A 19,426-nucleotide genomic window follows, 5' to 3' on the forward strand; every position below is an offset into this window, starting at 1 on the left:
GCCGCAAACGAGCAGCACCGGGTCTCGGAGACCCTGAATTTCAGCCCCTCGGTCTCTTGAAAATGAAAAAAGGAAGTTGAGAAGCGATCTGATAACTGTAATCAAAATTGAAAGTTTTCAATAAGTGAAATGAGGAAGACTTTGCACTAGCCGGCAGCATCAATTTAAGATCATTAAAGGGTTGAATGGAGAAATTCCAAGAAATTGTTTTCTACAGATTGTTGATGGGTCATTAAATGCCCCACCAGAAACAGTGATGGAAATGGATGTTTAAGAGCTTTTAAAAGCCAAGTGGATAAATACTTGAAAAAGATTTTAATCGGGTTTGGGAACCGCCGGGGAAATGGGACTAAGTGGATAGCTCTTTGGGAGCTGCAGAGGCACAGTGCGATGAATGGCCTCCTTCTGTGCTGTAAAATCCTCTGCTATATATTTAATCTTCCGTGGGCTGCATTGGAAGTACATTTTATAGAACAATAGGAGCACTATACACCTTATCAGCTGTTAAAGTGCAGCTGTGTTTAACTTGGTCAGTCCCTTCCATCACAAGATCGAACTGTGACTGGCGTCACAATGAGCGAAAAGGAAGGTGCTTGCAGGTGTTGGAGGCCAGTCATCACAGTCGCAGGACAGCACTGCAGGTGTTCCTCAGCGAAGAGTCCTCAGTTGCTTCATTACTAACATTACGGACATTTAAGGAGATATTTCATTATTTCATAACTCTCAACAAAGAGCGACTAATAAAAATAGTAAGGAAAGGGAAGAAAGCTTATGAAAGTAAACTAACATGAAAAATAAAAACAGATAGTAAGAGTTTCTACAGGTATATAAAAAGGAAAAGAGTGGCTAAAGTAAATGTTGGTCCCTTAGAGGATGAGACGGGGCAATTAATAATGGGGAACAGGGAAATGGCAGAGACTTGGAACAAATATTTTGTATTGGGCTTCACGGTAGAAGACACTAAAAACATCCCAATAGTGGATAATCAAGGGGCTATAGGGAGGGTGGAACTTAAAACTATCACTAAAGAAGTAGTACTCGGTAAAATAATGGGACTATAGGTAGACAAGTCCCTTGGACCTGGTGGCTTGCATCCTCGGGTCTTAAAAGAAGTGGCTGTAGGGATAGTGGATGCATTGGTTGTAATTTACCAAAATTCCTTGGATTCTGGGGAGGTCCCAGCAGATTGGAAAACAGCAAATGTAATGCCCCAGTTTTTAAAAAAAGAAGGGAGACAGAAAGAAGGAAACTATAGACTGGTTAGCCTAACATCTGTCGTTGGGAAAATGCTGGAGTCCATTACTAAGAAAGCAGTAGCAGGACATTTGGAAAAGCATGATTCAATCAAGCAGAGTCAGCATGGTTTTATGAAAGGGAAATCATGTTTGACAAATTTGCTGGAGTTCTTTGAAGATGTAACGAGCAGGGTGGATAAGGGGGAACCAGTGGATGTGGTGTATTTGGATTTCCAGAAGGCATTCCATAAGGTGCCACATGAAAGGTTACTGCACAAGATAAAAGTTCACAGGGTTGGGGGTAATATATTAGCATGGATAGAGGATTGACTAACTAACAGAGAGTCGGGATAAATGGGTCATTTTCCGATTGGCAAACGGTGCCGCAGGGATCGGTGCTGGGTCCTCAACTATTTACAATCTATATTAGTGACTAGGATGAAGGGACCGAGTGTAATGTAGCTAAGTTTGCTGCTGATACAAAGATAAGTGGGAAAGCAAATTGTGAGGAGGACACAAAAAATCTGCAAAGGCATACAGAGAGGCTAAGTGAGTGGGCAAAAATTTGGCAGATGGAGTATAATGTGGGAAAATGTGAGGTTATCCACTTTGGCAGAAAAAATAGAAAAGCAAATTATAATTTAAATGGAGAAAAATTTCAAAGTGCTGCAGTACAGAGGGATCTGGGGGTCCTTGTGCATGAAACACAAAAAGTTAATGTGCAGATACAGCAAGTAATCAGGAAGGCAAATGGAATGTTGGCCTTTACTGCAAGAGGGATAGAGTTTAAAGCAGAGAAATCCTGCTAAAACTATATAGGGTATTGGTGAGGTCACACCTGGAGTACTGCGTACAGTTTTGGTCTCTGTACTTAAGAAAGGATATACTTGTGTCGGAGGCAGTTCAGAGAAAGTTCACTTGGTTGATTCTGGAGATGAGGGGATTGACTTATGAAGAATGGATGAGTAGGTTGGGCCTATACTCATTGGAGTTCAGAAGAACAAGAGGTGATCTTATTGAAACATACAAGATACTGAGGGGGCTCGACAAGGTAGATACAGAGAGGATGTTTCCACTCGGGGAATCCAGAACTCGGGGGCATAGTTTAAAAATAAGGCGTCACCCATTAGAACTGAGATGAGGAGGAATTTCTTCTGAGTTGTAAATCTGTGGAATTCTCTGCCCCAGAGAGCTGTGGAGGCTGGGTCATTGAACATATTTAAGGCGGAGATAGACAGATTTCTGATCAATAAGGGAGTGAAGGGTTATGGGGAGCGGGCAAGGAAGTGGAGCAGAGTCCATGATCAGATCAGCCATGATCTTATTAAATGGCAGAGCAGGCTCGAGTGGCCTACTCCTGCTCCATATTCTTACGTTATGTCCATCTCAGGAGTCAGAGTTCTTGAGGGCAGGCAGGCACTGGATGATCATGGCCATGTCCATCCCAGGAGGCTTATAGCACTCCTCCTCCTCCTGCCAACGCAGTTGCTGCTTTAACTGCGGGCATACTTTGGCATAGTTTAAGAGTTGGCACATTTTACAGCAGCACAAGTGTAGGAAATGGATAAGGGCCATTTTGTGTGAGACTGAAATAAATTGTTGGACTTTATTTTGCATTTGGTGCTTCATGCTGTTGGGAGAGTTAACTATTACAGGTGCAAGGACCGATGGGCCTCTTGCCAGGTTTCTGTGTGGATGGGGGCATGTTTTCTGGGAAGCAGCCACTGTATTGGAGAGGAGAGGGTCAGATCATGTGTGAATTTCTTGTTGCTTCTCGCCCCTCAGCTTGGGAAGACATCAAGCATCTCCACATCAGTCTACTCTCGGTCCTCACCCTCTTATTGTGGAGTTGCTGATTCCTCTTTGCAAAGCATAATCCTGCAGCAGATGGTCACAATCCTGACCACTTTTTCTGCATGCAAAGCAGATAGCCACCATCTCCATCCCCCTCCCCCCTCCACTCCTCCCACCCCAGAGTGGTCTAAACGTCAGAAGTGTGCTTCAACGTCCCAATCGTGTGCTCTACTATAACTCGGCTGGTGGTGTTGGCTTGATTATATCTATTTGCTGCTTTATAGGATCATAGGAATAGCAAGATGAAACGAGACCATGGTCCATCTGGTTTGCCTTCTACCATCCCGGTAGTTACATGATCCAATGATAGCAGATAGTTAGCCAATCCCAGCAATCAATCTTCATCAATTAGTCTACAACTACTCCAAGAAACGAGACTTAAGAAAGACTGCATGTTACATAAAGAAAATATCGCAGAGGTGCGATAGAGAAGAGATGGGGATGGGAGATTTGTAGAAAGAGAATAAGTCAAATAGATACAATGAGCAGAATTGTGTTGCGGCAATAGAGAAAAATAAAGAGAAACGAATGGGGGAATGAGAAGAAATGGAGATTGGAAAAGCTGCAGAGAGAGAGCGCAGAAAGTTCAAGACAAGCTTTTTAAAAAACTCTTTGTCTGTGGAATCAGGTAATTAATATTGAAAGCCCAGTGAGAATCCAACATATAGGCCCCAAGTTTCCACACGTGGCAAAACAGGCGCCCCTCCGAGCTGGGCGCTCGTTTTTCGCGCCGAAAACGGCGCCTGAAAAAAAACGCGCTATTCTCGAGCGCTTTGCAGCACGATGTCAGCTTGGCGTGGTGCCCAGCGGGCGGAGCCTACCACTCGCGCCGATTTTGTAAGTAGGAGGGGGCAGGTACCATTTAAATGAGTTTTTTTCGTGCCGGCAACCGTGCGCGTTGGAGCGTTCGCGCTCGCGCAGTGTGAAGGAAACATTGGCACTCGGCCATTTTTGTAGTTCTTTGTAGCTGTTCAATTTTTAACATTTTTTAATAAAGCCACATTGCCCTTCCATGATCAGCACTGAGGCTTCTTGCAGCAGTGAGAAGGCTGCAGGAAGCCTCAGAAGTTGAGGCAGCCGTTTCCCGACGGGCCTCCCTCCCCCCCTCCCCCCCCCCCCCCCCCCTGCCGTCGGAAATGGCTGCCTCAACTTGTGAGGCTTCCTGCAGCCTTCGCCCTGCCTGAAGCACTTTCACACAGGTAGGAACATGGTTTATTTAATCTTTTCTTTGCTTATAAATTTTTATTCAGGTTGGAATTATTTGTATAATATTTGTATAAGTATAACTAAGGATTTATTGTGGAATGTAATGACTTCCCTTTCCCCCCCCCACCTCGTTCCGGACGCCTAATTTGTAACCTGCGCCTGATTTTTTAATGTGTAGACAAGGTTTTTTCAGGCCTACAAAAATCTTCACTTGCTCCATTCTAAGTTAGTTTGGAGTACATTTTCACTGTGGAAACTTTCAAATCAGGCGTCAGTGGCTGGACACGCCCCCTTTTGAAAAAAAAAATTCTGTTCAAAAATGAAACTGTTCTAACTGACTAGAACTGCAGAAAACTTAAATGTGGAGAATTGCGATTTCTAAGATACTCCGTTCTCCACCAGTTGTTTCTAAAAATCAGGAGCAAATCATGTGGAAACTTGGGGCCATACTTTCCAAGCCGGAGGAGGAGATGAGTAAGAAGTGCAGGAAAATAAGAGGATGAAAAAGCCCATCATGGGGGAAATCCATTTTTAAGGATGCTTACAATAATCTAATGGAGGGAATTGGCTGACCTCCCAAAGTGTGAATGAAGTTTGAGTTTTCAGAACCATTACCTGAGCCCTGACCGAAGACATTCTTGTAATTATCCCCATTATGTCCCATAATAGGTAACTGTTTTAATTTTACCTTCTATTTTAGTTATTTTTATGTACCAGTATTGCCATGTGTTGTTTGTCTGCACTCTTTATCCACTCTTTACAGTGACGTGTCTGTTGATGTGGGAGAATGTGTCGGTTAAGCACCGTTGCCTTACTGGCTCGTGTTTAATGATCGGTGGCCAGTTGCAAGGTTGCCTTTACCCATTGATCCTAATTGAAAGTGAGTAGTTTGTAGTGTTCCCTAATGTTTGTGTGCGTGTTTCTTTTCAATCCTTTCACCTTGCTAGGGGAGTACTGCACATCCTCCCAAAGTCACTCATCAGACGTCCACCACGTCTCCACTGTCCAGCCCGAACCAGACCAGCTCTGAGCCGAGACCCCTGCCTGCCCCTACTCGACCCAAGGTGAACAGTGTGCTGAATCTATTTGGTCAGTGGCTGTTCGATGCAGGACTGGTTCACTGCAGACTGCACAATGGCATGAACAGGGATGGCAGTATGACAGGTAAGGCTGCCAAATATCTTTCACTTCATTCTCGCCTCCAACCTGCAAAGATGCAAAATAAAACATAGCTTAAAAAATCATCGAAAGTCTGTGTACTCTTAATTTAGTTTACAGTCCAGATTTATTAAACCCTAATCTAATTTAACATCAGTGTTTCCCTGATTTTTTTAATTTCTTTTTGCATATATTTTTGCATGTTAATTGTCAAATTCATGGCTTTTACCTGGTTGCCAGTCTTTTTATATATAGTGCCCAGTCTACCCCTCAAAATTTAAAATTTTAATTTTTAAAACAAACACAGAAGAAAGCTGCCTATGACTGAAGCTAAAACAAAAACTAATCATCTTAAAGATATTATAACTACTGCTGTCCTTTGATTTGTTTCCATTTTTATTTCTATTATCTTGCAGCATCTTTTATCCAAATTCTTCTTTCTTATAAATCTTGTAAGTAGGAAAAGTAGATTCTATTTTAATTGCAGTCAGCTGTTTTATGATTTTTGCCATAAGCCATTCCTTTTCTTATAATTGCTCCAGCTGTTTTTCTCTAACATACGCCTCCTGTCGTTGTTGCACTGTTTGGGGGGAGAGAGCTTCATTCACCGTTCTGTGCGTTTCTCTTGAATGGGGGAGGAGTGTTGGCAAGCCTTGTAATCTGCGGCCCTGCAGGTGCTTGTTTTATCCCACCATGCTCATTTCTCTTGCTATTTTTGTGTCACGTCATAAATCTCCTGAGACTGTGCACTAACCATTTAAAATATTTTATATGATTCTCTTTGGTTTGTTCTGTTAAATCCGGTTTTGTAAACTTACTGTCCTGGGGGTTTTTTGTATGTAATTCATGTAATGCATGTCGGTTCTGTTTGGCAATGTGGTGGTAAAATGGTTGCTTCTCTCCAGCAACTTGTGATCCCCGTAACCTCTTGCTCACCACAGGTATTACTACTCCAGCGGGACTGGACGTCCGACGGAAGCCCTCGCAGATATCCACCGAAAATATGGTTGCCAATCCGCTCTTCGATGCCAATGAATTTCCAGATAACTACGAAGCGGGCAGGGCTGAGGCCTGTGGAACACTCTGCCGAATCTTCTGCAGCAAGAAGACGGGAGAGGAGATCCTTCCGGTCTACCTGTCTAGGTGCTGATTCTTTTTGCCAGTCAAGTTCCACACTATAACTGTAACAAACTGTTGTGCAGCAGTTTCTTTTAAACCAGCCATGACTGCTGTTGCATGGCTGCTGCCAGTTTTGAGTTCAATGTATTGTGAAATTTTAACCTAACCCACCCAACAGGAAAGTGACTGGATCCAATCAGCCGTCAGTTTTACAACCTTGCCCAATTTTACATTGACTTCACTGGCATGTAAAATTGGGCAGATTGTGAAATGGGCAGCTGAGCCAATCCTGTCGGTTTCCTGCTGGGCAGGTTGAAGGACTCGGTTAAAAGTATCCCCTAAAGTGCATTGACACTTTCAGTCTTGATGCAAAGTGGATGAATGCTTATTGACGTGAAAATGACATTATAACTTAGGAAACAAGCACAAAAGCAAAGTGTTGTGAGACCCTCTCCAATAGGCCGTTTCTCGCAAAGCTTGGAGTTTGTATAACAACAGCCCAGTGCAAAGCCGCATTTTAGAAATGCCTCATATTGAATCCTTTTAATGTTAGACAAAGCGGGAGAGTCCTGCCAGCACTCTCCCAGCATCGAAAATAGTGACACAAAGATCACATCTCTGGAGGTGTGTAACTGCGACTGAATTTAGTTTCTACAGCCCAGTCAGTCCATGACATTCTTGATTAGAAGTTGGGACAGTTATGAAAGAGAAGTATAAAAATGAGCTGAGAATTTTGGTAGAGCCATAATGTTTTACCATACTAATTGGGTTTTTTAATTGATTTGATTCCAATTCAAGTTATAAAGTAGTATAAACTTGCACAGTACAATTACTTCAGCCAGACAACTCTAGACAGGTCTAGATTGTCAAGTCATAGATGTAAATTTTACCTTTCAAAATAAAATATAGAGGGGATACAAGGAAATACTTGCTCCAGTCTTTGGATCTATTCATGTTCCTCGCTTGTTCAGCCAATGTATCCAGAGAGCAGCTGAGCAAAAGTCCCGGGTTCAAGCCCAGCCTGTACTGAGTTAGTTAGTTATACTGAATGTTAGGTTCACACCCAGTCTGTACTGAGTTAGTTATACTGAGTGTTAGGTTCACGCCCAGTCAGTACTGTGTTAGTTATACTGAGTGTTAGGTTCACACCCAGTCTGTTCTGAGTTAGTTATACTGAGTGTTAGGTTCACACCCAGTCTGTTCTGAGTTAGTTATACTGAGTGTTAGGTTCACGCCCAGTCTGTTCTGAGTTAGTTATACTGAGTGTTAGGTTCACACCCAGTCTGTACTGAGTTAGTTAGTTATACTGAGTGTTAGGTTCACACCCAGCCTGTACTGAGTTAGTTATACTGAGTGTTAGGTTCACACCCAGTCTGTTCTGAGTTAGTTATACTGAGTGTTAGGTTCACGCCCAGTCTGTTCTGAGTTAGTTAGTTATACTGAGTGTTAGGTTCACGCCCAGTCTGTACTGAGTTAGTTATACTGAGTGTTAGGTTCACACCCAGTCTGTTCTGAGTTAGTTAGTTATACTGAGTGTTAGGTTCACGCCCAGTCTGTACTGAGTTAGTTAGTTATACTGAGTGTTAGGTTCACACCCAGTCTGTTCTGAGTTAGTTAGTTATACTGAGTGTTAGGTTCACACCCAGTCTGTACTGAGTTAGTTAGTTATACTGAGTGTTAGGTTCACACCCAATCTGTACTGAGTTAGTTAGTTATACTGAGTGTTAGGTTCACACCCAGTCTGTACTGAGTTAGTTATACTGAGTGTTAGGTTCACACCCAGTCTGTTCTGAGTTAGTTAGTTATACTGAGTGTTAGGTTCACACCCAGTCTGTACTGAGTTAGTTAGTTATACTGAGTGTTAGGTTCACACCCAGTCTGTACTGAGTTAGTTATACTGAGTGTTAGGTTCACACCCAGTCTGTACTGAGTTAGTTATACTGAGTGTTAGGTTCACACCCAGCCTGTACTGAGTTAGTTAGTTATACTGAGTGTTAGGTTCACACCCAGTCTGTACTGAGTTAGTTATACTGAGTGTTAGGTTCACGCCCAGTCTGTACTGAGTTAGTTAGTTATACTGAGTGTTAGGTTCACACCCAGTCTGTACTGAGTTAGTTATACTGAGTGTTAGGTTCACACCCAGCCTGTACTGAGTTAGTTAGTTATACTGAGTGTTAGGTTCACACCCAGTCTGTACTGAGTTAGTTATACTGAGTGTTAGGTTCACGCCCAGTCTGTACTGAGTTAGTTAGTTATACTGAGTGTTAGGTTCACACCCAGTCTGTACTGAGTTAGTTATACTGAGTGTTAGGTTCACACCCAGCCTGTACTGAGTTAGTTAGTTATACTGAGTGTTAGGTGTGCTACAACTAACCTCACTATCCACTGAGCCCTGCTGGAAATGCCCATGTGCGGATGTTGAGTGAGGACAAGAGGCTGTGATGTCCCTACATAGAACAGAAGGAGATAAAATGACGAGGACAAAAAGGCTTACTTGTGTGCAAGCTTCTCCTGAGTCTTTATCGCCACATATTACACTAATTATAAGACAACTAAAATCATGTTTACATCTTCTCAAACTTCCCTAATTATCTGTTTACAGTCTATATCTCCAGCTAAATTGGTGTTCCACACGAGCAGAGTTTTAATGTTTTGTACAGTTAGCATATCTGTGTCAGTCTGAAGTTAAAATACTGGCAGAGCTTCTTAACATTATTTAATCAGCTGCTTATCTGAGTAAGGCATGTGATGTGTCACTTAAATTTACTCAGAAATTGCCATTTTCAGTGTCTCGAGAACCTGTGCAAGATTCTGGTCCTTGAGTGTAAAACCCCATGGAATGTGTTGCAGGATGTTGCACTGTGGCATATAACTTGCCTGAAGCATGAGTAACAAATGACACACATTTGGCTCACTTGTAATGATTTTTTTTGATTTGTCTGATCTTTTGCTGTAAGTAAATCTGCGCTGCCGTTTCTCCTATCAAAGCCTGCTGAATGAAAATGGCAACGCAGTACCATTCGAGCACTAAACTGCTGTGCTACAGTAATGGTGTGCTGCAGCTTCAATTCTCTCTCAATTCCATCGTCAATTCTTAATGTTAGCTGTGTTGCTCAGTTGAGCCCAGTCCATCCAGAGGACTAAGTGTATTCCTGGATCACGGCCAGAGACTCGCAAGCGATTGGTTCAGTGTGCCGATGAGAGCAGATTACTCTGGGTGAAGTTGAAAGGAATTTTCTATTGTTAAACTGCAGGGTGCAATTCATATGCAGTTGGTTCTCTACATTTTTAAACGGGTGGCATCAGCTGGAGACAGCTGTAATGGCCACAGATGCCTCAAATGTTAACCCTGGTCAATGTTGGGACCACATAAATGTGGATCAATTGCACTGGGCTATAAGTAGTAAGTCATATGTTAACAACATAAAACTTGCTCTGCAGTTTATTGCAATCCTTAAAGTTTCGGGCCACGCAGTGGCTGCAGAGCGAGGGAAGACATGCACAGTCCGAGTCCACAACCGCATAGTTTCGGGTTGCCGGCACGTTGAGCAGGGAGGCGGTAGCATCTCTTGATTGGCAGGCCGAGTTGCAGGAGGAAACCTGCCGGGAAGGAAGGGTCAGGCGATTTGTTTGTAAGCTGTATCCTCACTGTACTTGTGCTGCACATCATCCGCAATCTCAGACTCGGAGAAGGGGCTAAGAGTGTGTAGGGCAGGTCTGTGCTGTAATTGATGTGTAATTCCATGGAGAAACAAATATCCTAAACTGCATTGGATAGACACAGATTGTGGCTGTCTGGTTTGCACATGTGCAGTTTTGTTTTTACAAGTAAGCTGATGGCTTGCCTCGTCCACCAACTTTAATCAAGTTTAAATCGACCCTGTCGGTGTACAGTCTAATCCACATGTCCCCTACTGCAGATCAGAAGTTTCTTTCTCTCACCTTGGTCGAGCCTCATTAAATCTGCACCAGTCCTCTCTAGTTCTCTGATATATTTCACGTTAATTTAGGTGTCCCTGTCTCTTCAGCATTTTAAAGACCAAGATCACGTCCATCTTCAAACTATTTCTTCAGTGAAACCAAGTTAATTTATTTGTCATCTTAAATTTAAGTCCGAGAATCATCCTGTTGTTTTTTTCTAACCCTTTCCAACATACTGTTTATTTGTTGAAGGTGCAATGCTCAAATTTCACACCATTTCAAACGGCCTCACCAGTGAGCACGGTTAGAATAGCTAGTTTAGAACTGGTCAAATGGCCTTGGGATGCATGCGAATAATTGGTTAGCTCTGCTGATAACCCACCTTCACGCTGAGTGCTAGATAATCACACCCAAATCACTCTCCTTTTTTCTTTCCACCTTTGCTAATGACTCATTTAAGGGGAGACACTTGATTGTGTCTCTGTGGGGCTAGGCCTACCTGACCCTACAGTTAAACTGGCCTACTTCAAATAGGACCTCTTCATTGTGAATACCCACTTCTGGTTTCCTGTTCTAACATGCATTACTCTACAATAGAAGGATAGAATAAAAGGAAAAGGAGGTGGGGTAGCATTGCTGGTTAAAGAGGAGATTAATGCAATAGTTAGGAAGGACATTAGCTTGGATGATGTGGAATCTATATGGGTAGAGCTGCAGAACACCAAAGGGCAAAAAACGTTAGTGGGAGTTGTGTACAGACCTCCAAACAGTAGTAGTGATGTTGGGGAGGGCATCAAACAGGAAATTAGGGGTGCATGCAATAAAGGTGCAGCAGTTATAATGGGTGACTTTAATATGCACATAGATTGGGCTAACCAAACTGGAAGCAATACGGTGGAGGAGGATTTCCTGGCGTGCATAAGGGATGGTTTTCTAGACCAATATGTCGAGGAACCAACTAGGGGGGAGGCCATCTTAGATTGGGTGTTGTGTAATGAGAGAGGATTAATTAGCAATCTCATTGTGCGAGGCCCTTGGGGAAGAGTGACCATAATATGGTGGAATTCTGCATTAGGATGGAGAATGAAACAGTTAATTCAGAGACCATGGTCCAGAACTTAAAGAAGGGTAACTTTGAAGGTATGAGGTGTGAATTGGCTAGGATAGATTGGCGAATGATACTTAAGGGGTTGACTGGATGGGCAATGGCAGACATTTAGAGACCGCATGGATGAACTACAACAATTGTACATTCCTGTCTGGCGTAAAAATAAAAAAGGGAAGGTGGCTCAACCGTGGCTATCAAGGGAAATCAGGGATAGTATTAAAGCCAAGGAAGTGGCATACAAATTGGCCAGAAATAGCAGCGAACCCGGGGACTGGGAGAAATTTAGAACTCAGCAGAGGAGGACAAAGGGTTTGATTAGGGCAGGGAAAATGGAGTACGAGAAGAAGCTTGCAGGGAACATTAAGACGGATTACAAAAGTTTCTATAGATATGTAAAGTGAAAAAGGTTAGTAAAGACAAACGTAGGTCCCCTGCAGTCCGAATCAGGGGAAGTCATAACAGGGAACAAAGAAATGGCAGACCAATTGAACAAGTACTTTGGTTCGGTATTCACTGAGGAGGACACAAACAACCTTCCAGATATAAAAGGGGTCAGAGGGTCTAGTAAGGAGAAGGAACTGAGGGAAATCCTTATTAGTCAGGAAATTGTGTTGGGGAAATTGATGGGATTGAAGGCCGATAAATCCCCAGGGCCTGATTGACTGCATCCCAGAGTACTTAAGGAGGTGGCCTTGGAAATAGCGGATGCATTGACAGTCATTTTCCAACATTCCATTGACTTTGGATCAGTTCCTATCAAGTGGAGGGTAGCCAATGTAACCCCACTTTTTAAAAAAGGAGGGAGAGAGAAAACAGGGAATTATAGACCGGTCAGCCTGACATCGGTAGTGGGTAAGATGATGGAATCAATTATTAACGATGTCATAGCAGCGCATTTGGAAAGAGGTGACATGATAGGTCTAAGTCAGCATGGATTTGTGAAAGGGGAATCATGCCTGACAAATCTTCTGGAATTTTTTGAGGATGTTTCCAGTAGAGTGGACAAGGGAGAACCAGTTGATGTGGTATATTTGGACTTTCAGAAGGCTTTCGACAAGGTCCCACACAAGAGATTAATGTGCAAAGTTAAAGCACAGGGGATTGGGGGTAGTGTGCTGACATGGATTGAGAACTGGTTGTCAGACAAGAAGCAAAGAGTAGGAGTAAATGGGTACTTTTCAGAATGGCAGGCAGTGACTAGTGAGGTACCGCAAGGTTCTGTGCTGGGTCCCCAGCTGTTTACACTGTACATTAATGATTTAGACGAGGGGATTAAATGTAGTATCTCCAAATTTGCGGATGACACTAAGTTGGGTGGCAGTGTGAGCTGAAAGGAGGATGCTATGAGGCTGCAGAGTGACTTGGATAGGTTAGGTGAGTGGGCAAATGCATGGCAGATGAAGTATAATGTGGATAAATGTGAGGTTATCCACTTTGGTGGTAAAAACAGAGAGACAGACTATTATCTGAATGGTGACAGATTAGGAAAAGGGGAGGTGCAACGAGACCTGGGTGTCATGGTACATCAGTCATTGAAGGTTGGCATGCAGGTACAGCAGGCGGTTAAGAAAGCAAATGGCATGCTGGCCTTCATAGCGAGGGGATTTGAGTACAGGGGCAGGGAGGTGTTGCTACAGTTGTACAGGGCCTTGGTGAGGCCACACCTGGAGTATTGTGTACAGTTTTGGTCACCTAACTTGAGGAAGGACATTCTTGCTATTGATGGAGTGCAGCAAAGGTTCACCAGACTGATTCCCGGAATGGCGGGACTGACCTATCAAGAAAGACTGGATCAACTGGGCTTGTATTCACTGGAGTTCAGAAGAATGAGAGGGGACCTCATAGAAACGTTTAAAATTCTGATGGGTTCAGACAGGTTGGATGCAGGAAGAATGTTCACAATGTTGGGGAAGTCCAGAACCAGGGGTCACAGTCTAAGGATAAGGGGTAAGCCATTTAGGACCGAGATGCGGAGGAACTTCTTCACCCAGAGAGTGGTGAACCTGTGGAATTCTCTACCACAGAAAGTTGTTGAGGCCAATTCACTAAATATATTCAAAAAGGAGTTAGATGAAGTCCTTACTACTAGGGGGATCAAGGGGTATGGCGAGAAAGCAGGAATGGGGTACTGAAGTTGCATGTTCAGCCATGAACTCATTGAATGGCGGTGCAGGCTAGAAGGGCTGAATGGCCTACTCCACCTATTTTCTATGTTTCTATGTTTCAAATTACCCAGATTCAAATCCATGTGCCAGTTCTTAGCCCATTTGATCGATAACATTCAGAAAGAGATGAAGTGTATCTTCCTCATACTGCCCACCTGGCCTTGTAGATTAGTGCCATCAGCAGATTTACAGTAGTACGGTAGAAAGAATTAGCAGTAACATTCATAGCACAAGGTTAAAACTCCTTTTTTATATCTATGCTAAAGGACTTTTTTAAACAAATAGTGTTTGTGTTGTTGATAAAATGTTGATCATGTAAAGTCAGGCCAGGGTCACTGAACAAATCAGTGGCAGAGGAAGCAATACAAAAAAAAGCTTATTTGCCTGTATTGACTATTTGACTGGAAACTCTTCCGAACTGATAAGCATCTAAATTGTTAGTGCAAATGCTTTACCCTCGCTTAGTTTGTAAGTGGTGACTTCCAGTTGTAAGTCCTTGTGAGGAGACACTTACTATGAAAATGTCTTGAGGGTGGGTAGTATAGGCAGTAGGGTTAGAGATAATATTGGCGGCCATGTCTTCAGCTGCCTGGACTCCAAGCTCGGGAACTGGAATTCCCTCTCTAAACCTCTCCGCGTCTCTACCTCTCCCTCCTCTGTTAAGAGGCTCCTTAAAACCTACCTCTTTGACCAAGCTTTTAGTCACATGTCCTAATTTCTCCTTACGTGGCTCAGTGTGAAGTTTTGTTAACACTCCTGTGAAGTGTCTTGGGACGTCCTAAACCCATGCTGACTACATACGGTTTCTGTGGTAAGGTGAATGTTGGCAGCACATAATGTCAGGAATGTACCCTCTTAATACCTCACTCCATCCTTCGATATCAGGATAACATTCGTCATCCTCCAGTCCTCTGGGATTGATCCTGTTTCTTAACACTTCCCCTTTCCTCACATTTTACTTTTACATTAAATAACTTTCAAAAGCCATTTAATTAAATTGACAATCCAGTTTCAGGATTATTTTTTATATCCATTGTCTTTGCAGCTTGCTGGATTTTGCTTTTTTGGTATTAAGGGGGAAAAAAGCATATATATAACTTAAAATCTTTAATTGGTCACTTTAGTGACAACACCTCTGTAAATGGCAGTGAAGTCCTTTGGGAAGGAGACCTGCCGCCCTTACCCGGTCTGACCTGTGTGTGACTCCAGTCCCACACCAACGTGGTGACTAGTTGATGAAGTGGCCTAGCAAACCCCTCGGTTCTATCAAACTGCTACAAGTTTCAGCAGTTCAAGAAATCAGCAACTGAGGACGGGCAATAAATGCCGGCCCTGCCAGGGTGCTCACATCCTGAGGATGATTTTTTTTAAACTTGGGAATCCACAAGCCTCAGACCTTGCGTTTGGCTGGGAAAAGTGAGCACAGGTCAGTGATCAGAAAATGTGTGCCGCTGGAGGCACTGAGGGAAGCTGCCACTTTAGACTATCAGCACCTCCAGAGGCAGCAGATCTGTCGCACTTGCCTTGCAACACTGCCAAAGACATCGGAGCTGTAGTCAGTGGAAGCTCTGTTTTATTTAGTAGCGGCTTCTAATCGAGAATCCTAACTACCCTCTCATTTGGAAGTTAGTGGAATGGGCGTCTAAAAGCGGGGCATATGTTTTATTTAGATATGTTTCTATAGAATTTGATATTTCATAATATATCAAACCAATTTCCTTGACAATACAACTACTGAAGCCACTATAGTTTCCTTCTGTCACAAATAGTGGGATGCAAAATGGCAACTGATTGCATGTAGAATCTACCTAAAGGAAGAACCGCTCCTAAGCAATGTATAATGTCCAGTTCCAATTCACAAGTAGAATAAGTGTCGAACCATTGAGTATCTGCATTGCTCCAACTCTGGCCTCTTGCGCGTCCCCTATTTCCATCGCTCCACCATTAGTGGCCGTGCCTTCAGTTGCCAAGGCCCTTAGTTCTGGAATTCCCTCACTGAACCTCTCCGCCTCTCTCTTTCCTCCTTCAAAACGCTCCTTAAAACCGACCTCTTTGACCGAGCTTTTGGTTACCTGCCCTAATACCTCCTTTTGCAGCTCAATGTCAAATTTTGTTAGCGCTCCCGTTGAAGCGCCTTGGGACGTTTTACTACATTCAAGGCGCTATATAAATACAGGTTATTGTTTGTGCTGAAAGTGTTTCTTGAAGCACTTTTGTTAAAGATATGTGTACATGATGCTCGTGTTTTGTGGGCATCATCCGATGTTTTTTGGCTGTTATTTTGAATTGTAAAGTCTGGGCTTCTTAGTTTGTTTATTTAACTGTCCCAATCCCTGTGTTTAAGGCATAGAACAGTTCAACTAACATCAGTGTTTCTATGTTTTCCTGAAATTCCTCAGGTATATAAATTGCATTTTCACGTCCGTTTGTATCAAGGGGGAGCCCTTCCATCAGAATCATAAGATCAATCTGAATGAAGAAGGCCCTTCAGCTAATTCTAGCTCATCCACATAGAAAAGGCCTACAGTCTTCCCCTCATACCACCCACATGTCTCTTAAATGATTCCATGTGTTTTGCCTCCATTACTTTTCCCAGGGGTACAGTCCAACTGTGCAAAGGAAATTCCAAACACAAATCTGGCATTTGCCTCGTGCCAGTTTGAGCCTGTGGCTTTTGTCCTCATGTTGAGGCCTAATTTGAATTGGTGTTGCAGATTTATCTCTGCCCCTTACCATCTAGGAGATCATGCCTTGGTCAGCTCCTTTCAAGGCTTGAGAAAGGGCTTTGGTGAGGCCACACCTAGAGTATTGTGCACAGTTTTGGTCTCCTTACCGAAGGAAGGAAATACTTGCCCATAGAGGGGTGCAATGAAGGTTCACCAGACTGATTCCTGGGATGGAGGGATTGTCCTATGAGGAGAGATTGAGTAGACTAGGCCTATATTCTCTAGAGTTTAAAAGAATAAGAGGTGATCTCATTGAAACATACAACATTTTACAGGGTTTGACAGGGTAGATGTTTACCCCGGGCTGGGGAGTCTAGAACCAGGGGTCACCGTCTCAGAATAACGGGTCGGCCATTTAGGACTGAGATGAGGAGGAATTTCTTCACTCAGGGTGGTAAATCTTTGGAATTCTCTACCCCAGAGGGCTGTGGAGGCTCAGTCGTTGAGTATATTCAAGACAGAGATCAATAGATTTTTGGATATTAAGGGATATGGGGATAATGCAGGAAAGTAGAGTTGAGGTAGATCATCAGCCAGGATCTTATGGAATGGCGGAGCAGGCCCGAGGGGCTGAATGGCCGACTCCTGTTCCTATTTCTCATGTTCTTGTGTTTATAGCCTAGGTAATTCCAGTCTTTCAACATCTCGGAGTCTGAAGGTTGTGGGTGCAGGCCCCATTGAAGGACTTGAGCCCATAGTTCACGCTGACACTCTGTTCAGTACTGAACCATTCCTTGGGGGAGATATTAAACCAAGGACCTTTCCAAATGTTATGGATATTAAATATTCTATGGCCCTGCTCGAGGAATAGTGGGAATTCTATGATAGCATTTCACCACCAAAAACTCGAATTAGCGGGTCATTGAGCTCTTGCTGTATGTGGATCCCGTTGCAGCAAAATGGCCTGCACGTTTGCTTAGAGTCGCTGTGTTTCAAAGTAATTCATTGTATGTGCAGCACTTTGCGATGTTCTGAGATGTTATAAGTTACTATATAAGTGTTATCTTTTTTCCCCTCATAACCGTAATTTTCTAAAGACTAATTAACACTATTTTTCAGAAATATGCAATAAATATAGAAAATATTTGCATATGGCTTAAAAAGAGATTCTCATACAAGGGGAAAGTGGAGGGGGAGGGGAGGATTTTGAGGCCCTGGAGAAAGATTTACAAGGATGTTAACTAGAATTGAGTGACTACAACTCATCATTATAGGCAGTCCCTCGAAGCGAGGATGACTTATACAACTTATTCAGGAACGATTGAGCAGGCTGGGGCTGTTTCTCTGGAAAAAAGAAGGCTGAGGAGACCTGGAGGTCAAAAAATTATGAAGGGATTTGATAGGGTGAATGTTCAGGAACTGTTTCCACTTGTGTGTGAGTCCAGAATAAGGGGCACGAATATGAAAGTCACCAACAGATCAAATGAGGATGAATTACTGTACATAAGGTGATGAGAATGTGGAACTCGCTGCCATGTGGAGTGATTGAAGCAGAGAGCATTGATGCATTTTAGGGGCGGTGTGATGCAGACATGAGGGAGATGGGAATAGAGGGATATAGAGGGGGCAGGGTGGGCAGAGGTAATTGGAGTGCGAGGAGGCTCGTGTGGGCCATAAACACAGGATAGCTCAGTTGGGCGAATGGCCTGTTTCTGTGCTGTAAATTCTATAACTGCAGAATAAGATGACATTTATTTAAGAACATAAGAAAATAACGGGCAGGAAAAGACCAGTAGAATTGTAGGAAAACAATTCTGCTAGAGCAGTAAAGTTAATTGTACAGTAGAAATAAGTGAACTTGTGGCAAAAAGGGTGAACAGTTTCGGGGAAGATTCTGGCCATTGCCAGCCCGGGCACTGGAATCTGTGTGACTCGGCTCTAGTGCTGTGGGAGGGTAGGTGGTTCAGGCTGGACAAGCAGCAGGAAGGTTTATCAGTGCCCTGTGCTGGTAGGCTGTGCAGCTTTAGCTGCTTAAGCTCCAACAACACCTGTGTGTACACTTGGGGAATCCATAAGGCTTGGCTTTGCAAACCGGTAGCTAATCCCTCTGGACTTGGGAGGGTGTGTGCTGCATATCCGGCAAACAGAAATTGAGCGTGTGTGGATTTCTCAGTAAGGTTTGGAGACTTCAATATACAATGGGTTTCTGCATCTGCCAGATACCAACTGATCAAAACAAAAAGTAATTAAAAACAGGACATGCTGGAAACACTCAGCAGGTCGGGCAGCATCTGTGGAGCGAGAAACAGAATGACCTTTCGTCAGGATAAAAAACATGCATCTTATGTAGTACAGGGCAAGGAAAGATTGGGACAAAGGGTCATGGACCTGAAACCTTAACTCTGTTTCTCTCTCCACAGATGCTGTCTGACCCGCTGAGTATTATCAGCATTTCTGCTTTTCTTTGGTTTCCAGTAGCCACAATATTTTGCTTGGTTGTAAAGATTGTGACTTACAGAATCAGCAATATACTAAGGCTGCCAGTGCTCTGAAATCTGTTCCACAATGTGGTCGGGCCAGATTTCAGATCAGCAGGGAAAGCAGCTGGATTCAAAGTTATTTAAAATCACACCCATGATTTGGACAAAAGCAAAATACTGCGGGTGCTGGAATCTGAAATAAAAACAGAAAATGTTGGAAATCTCAGCGGGTCAGGCAGCATCTGTGGAGAGAAACAGAGTTAACGTTTCAGGTCGATGACCCTTTGTCAGAACTGGCAAAAGTTCGAGATTACAGCTTAAGGAGCACTGAAGGGAGATGGGGAGGAGAGCAAAGAACAAAAAGGAAAGTCTGATTTGGAAACACCTCTGCGGCAGTGATAGATATCACAATTGCTTCGAAGGCATGCTTTCCGACTGTTCATTTTCAGGCCACGTACCTTCCCTGATGCAAGAAAAGTTCAGTACTTGGAAAAAATTGCAGCATTCAGTGGTC

The 19,426-nt window shown here is 43.3% G+C and overlaps 1 protein-coding gene across 4 annotated transcripts in view; it reads left to right on the plus strand.

Annotated features, from left to right (window-relative positions):
• The window catches only part of ralgapb (Ral GTPase activating protein non-catalytic subunit beta), a 140,631-nt gene that overhangs the window by 57,543 nt on the left and 63,662 nt on the right, over nt 1–19,426 (plus strand). For 2 of the 4 annotated variants that reach the window (XM_070896492.1, XM_070896493.1), the window contains exons 9-11: nt 5,243–5,459; nt 5,870–5,905; nt 6,395–6,596. In XM_070896492.1, the coding sequence (XP_070752593.1) occupies nt 5,243–5,459; nt 5,870–5,905; nt 6,395–6,596 (455 nt within the window). The remainder of the gene's footprint in view (nt 1–5,242; nt 5,460–5,869; nt 5,906–6,394; nt 6,597–19,426) is intronic. The other 2 variants (XM_070896494.1, XM_070896495.1) reach the window with 1 other exon arrangement.

This window comes from Pristiophorus japonicus, chromosome 12 (genome assembly GCF_044704955.1).
Source record: "Pristiophorus japonicus isolate sPriJap1 chromosome 12, sPriJap1.hap1, whole genome shotgun sequence".
Classification (NCBI taxonomy): domain Eukaryota; kingdom Metazoa; phylum Chordata; class Chondrichthyes; family Pristiophoridae; genus Pristiophorus; species Pristiophorus japonicus.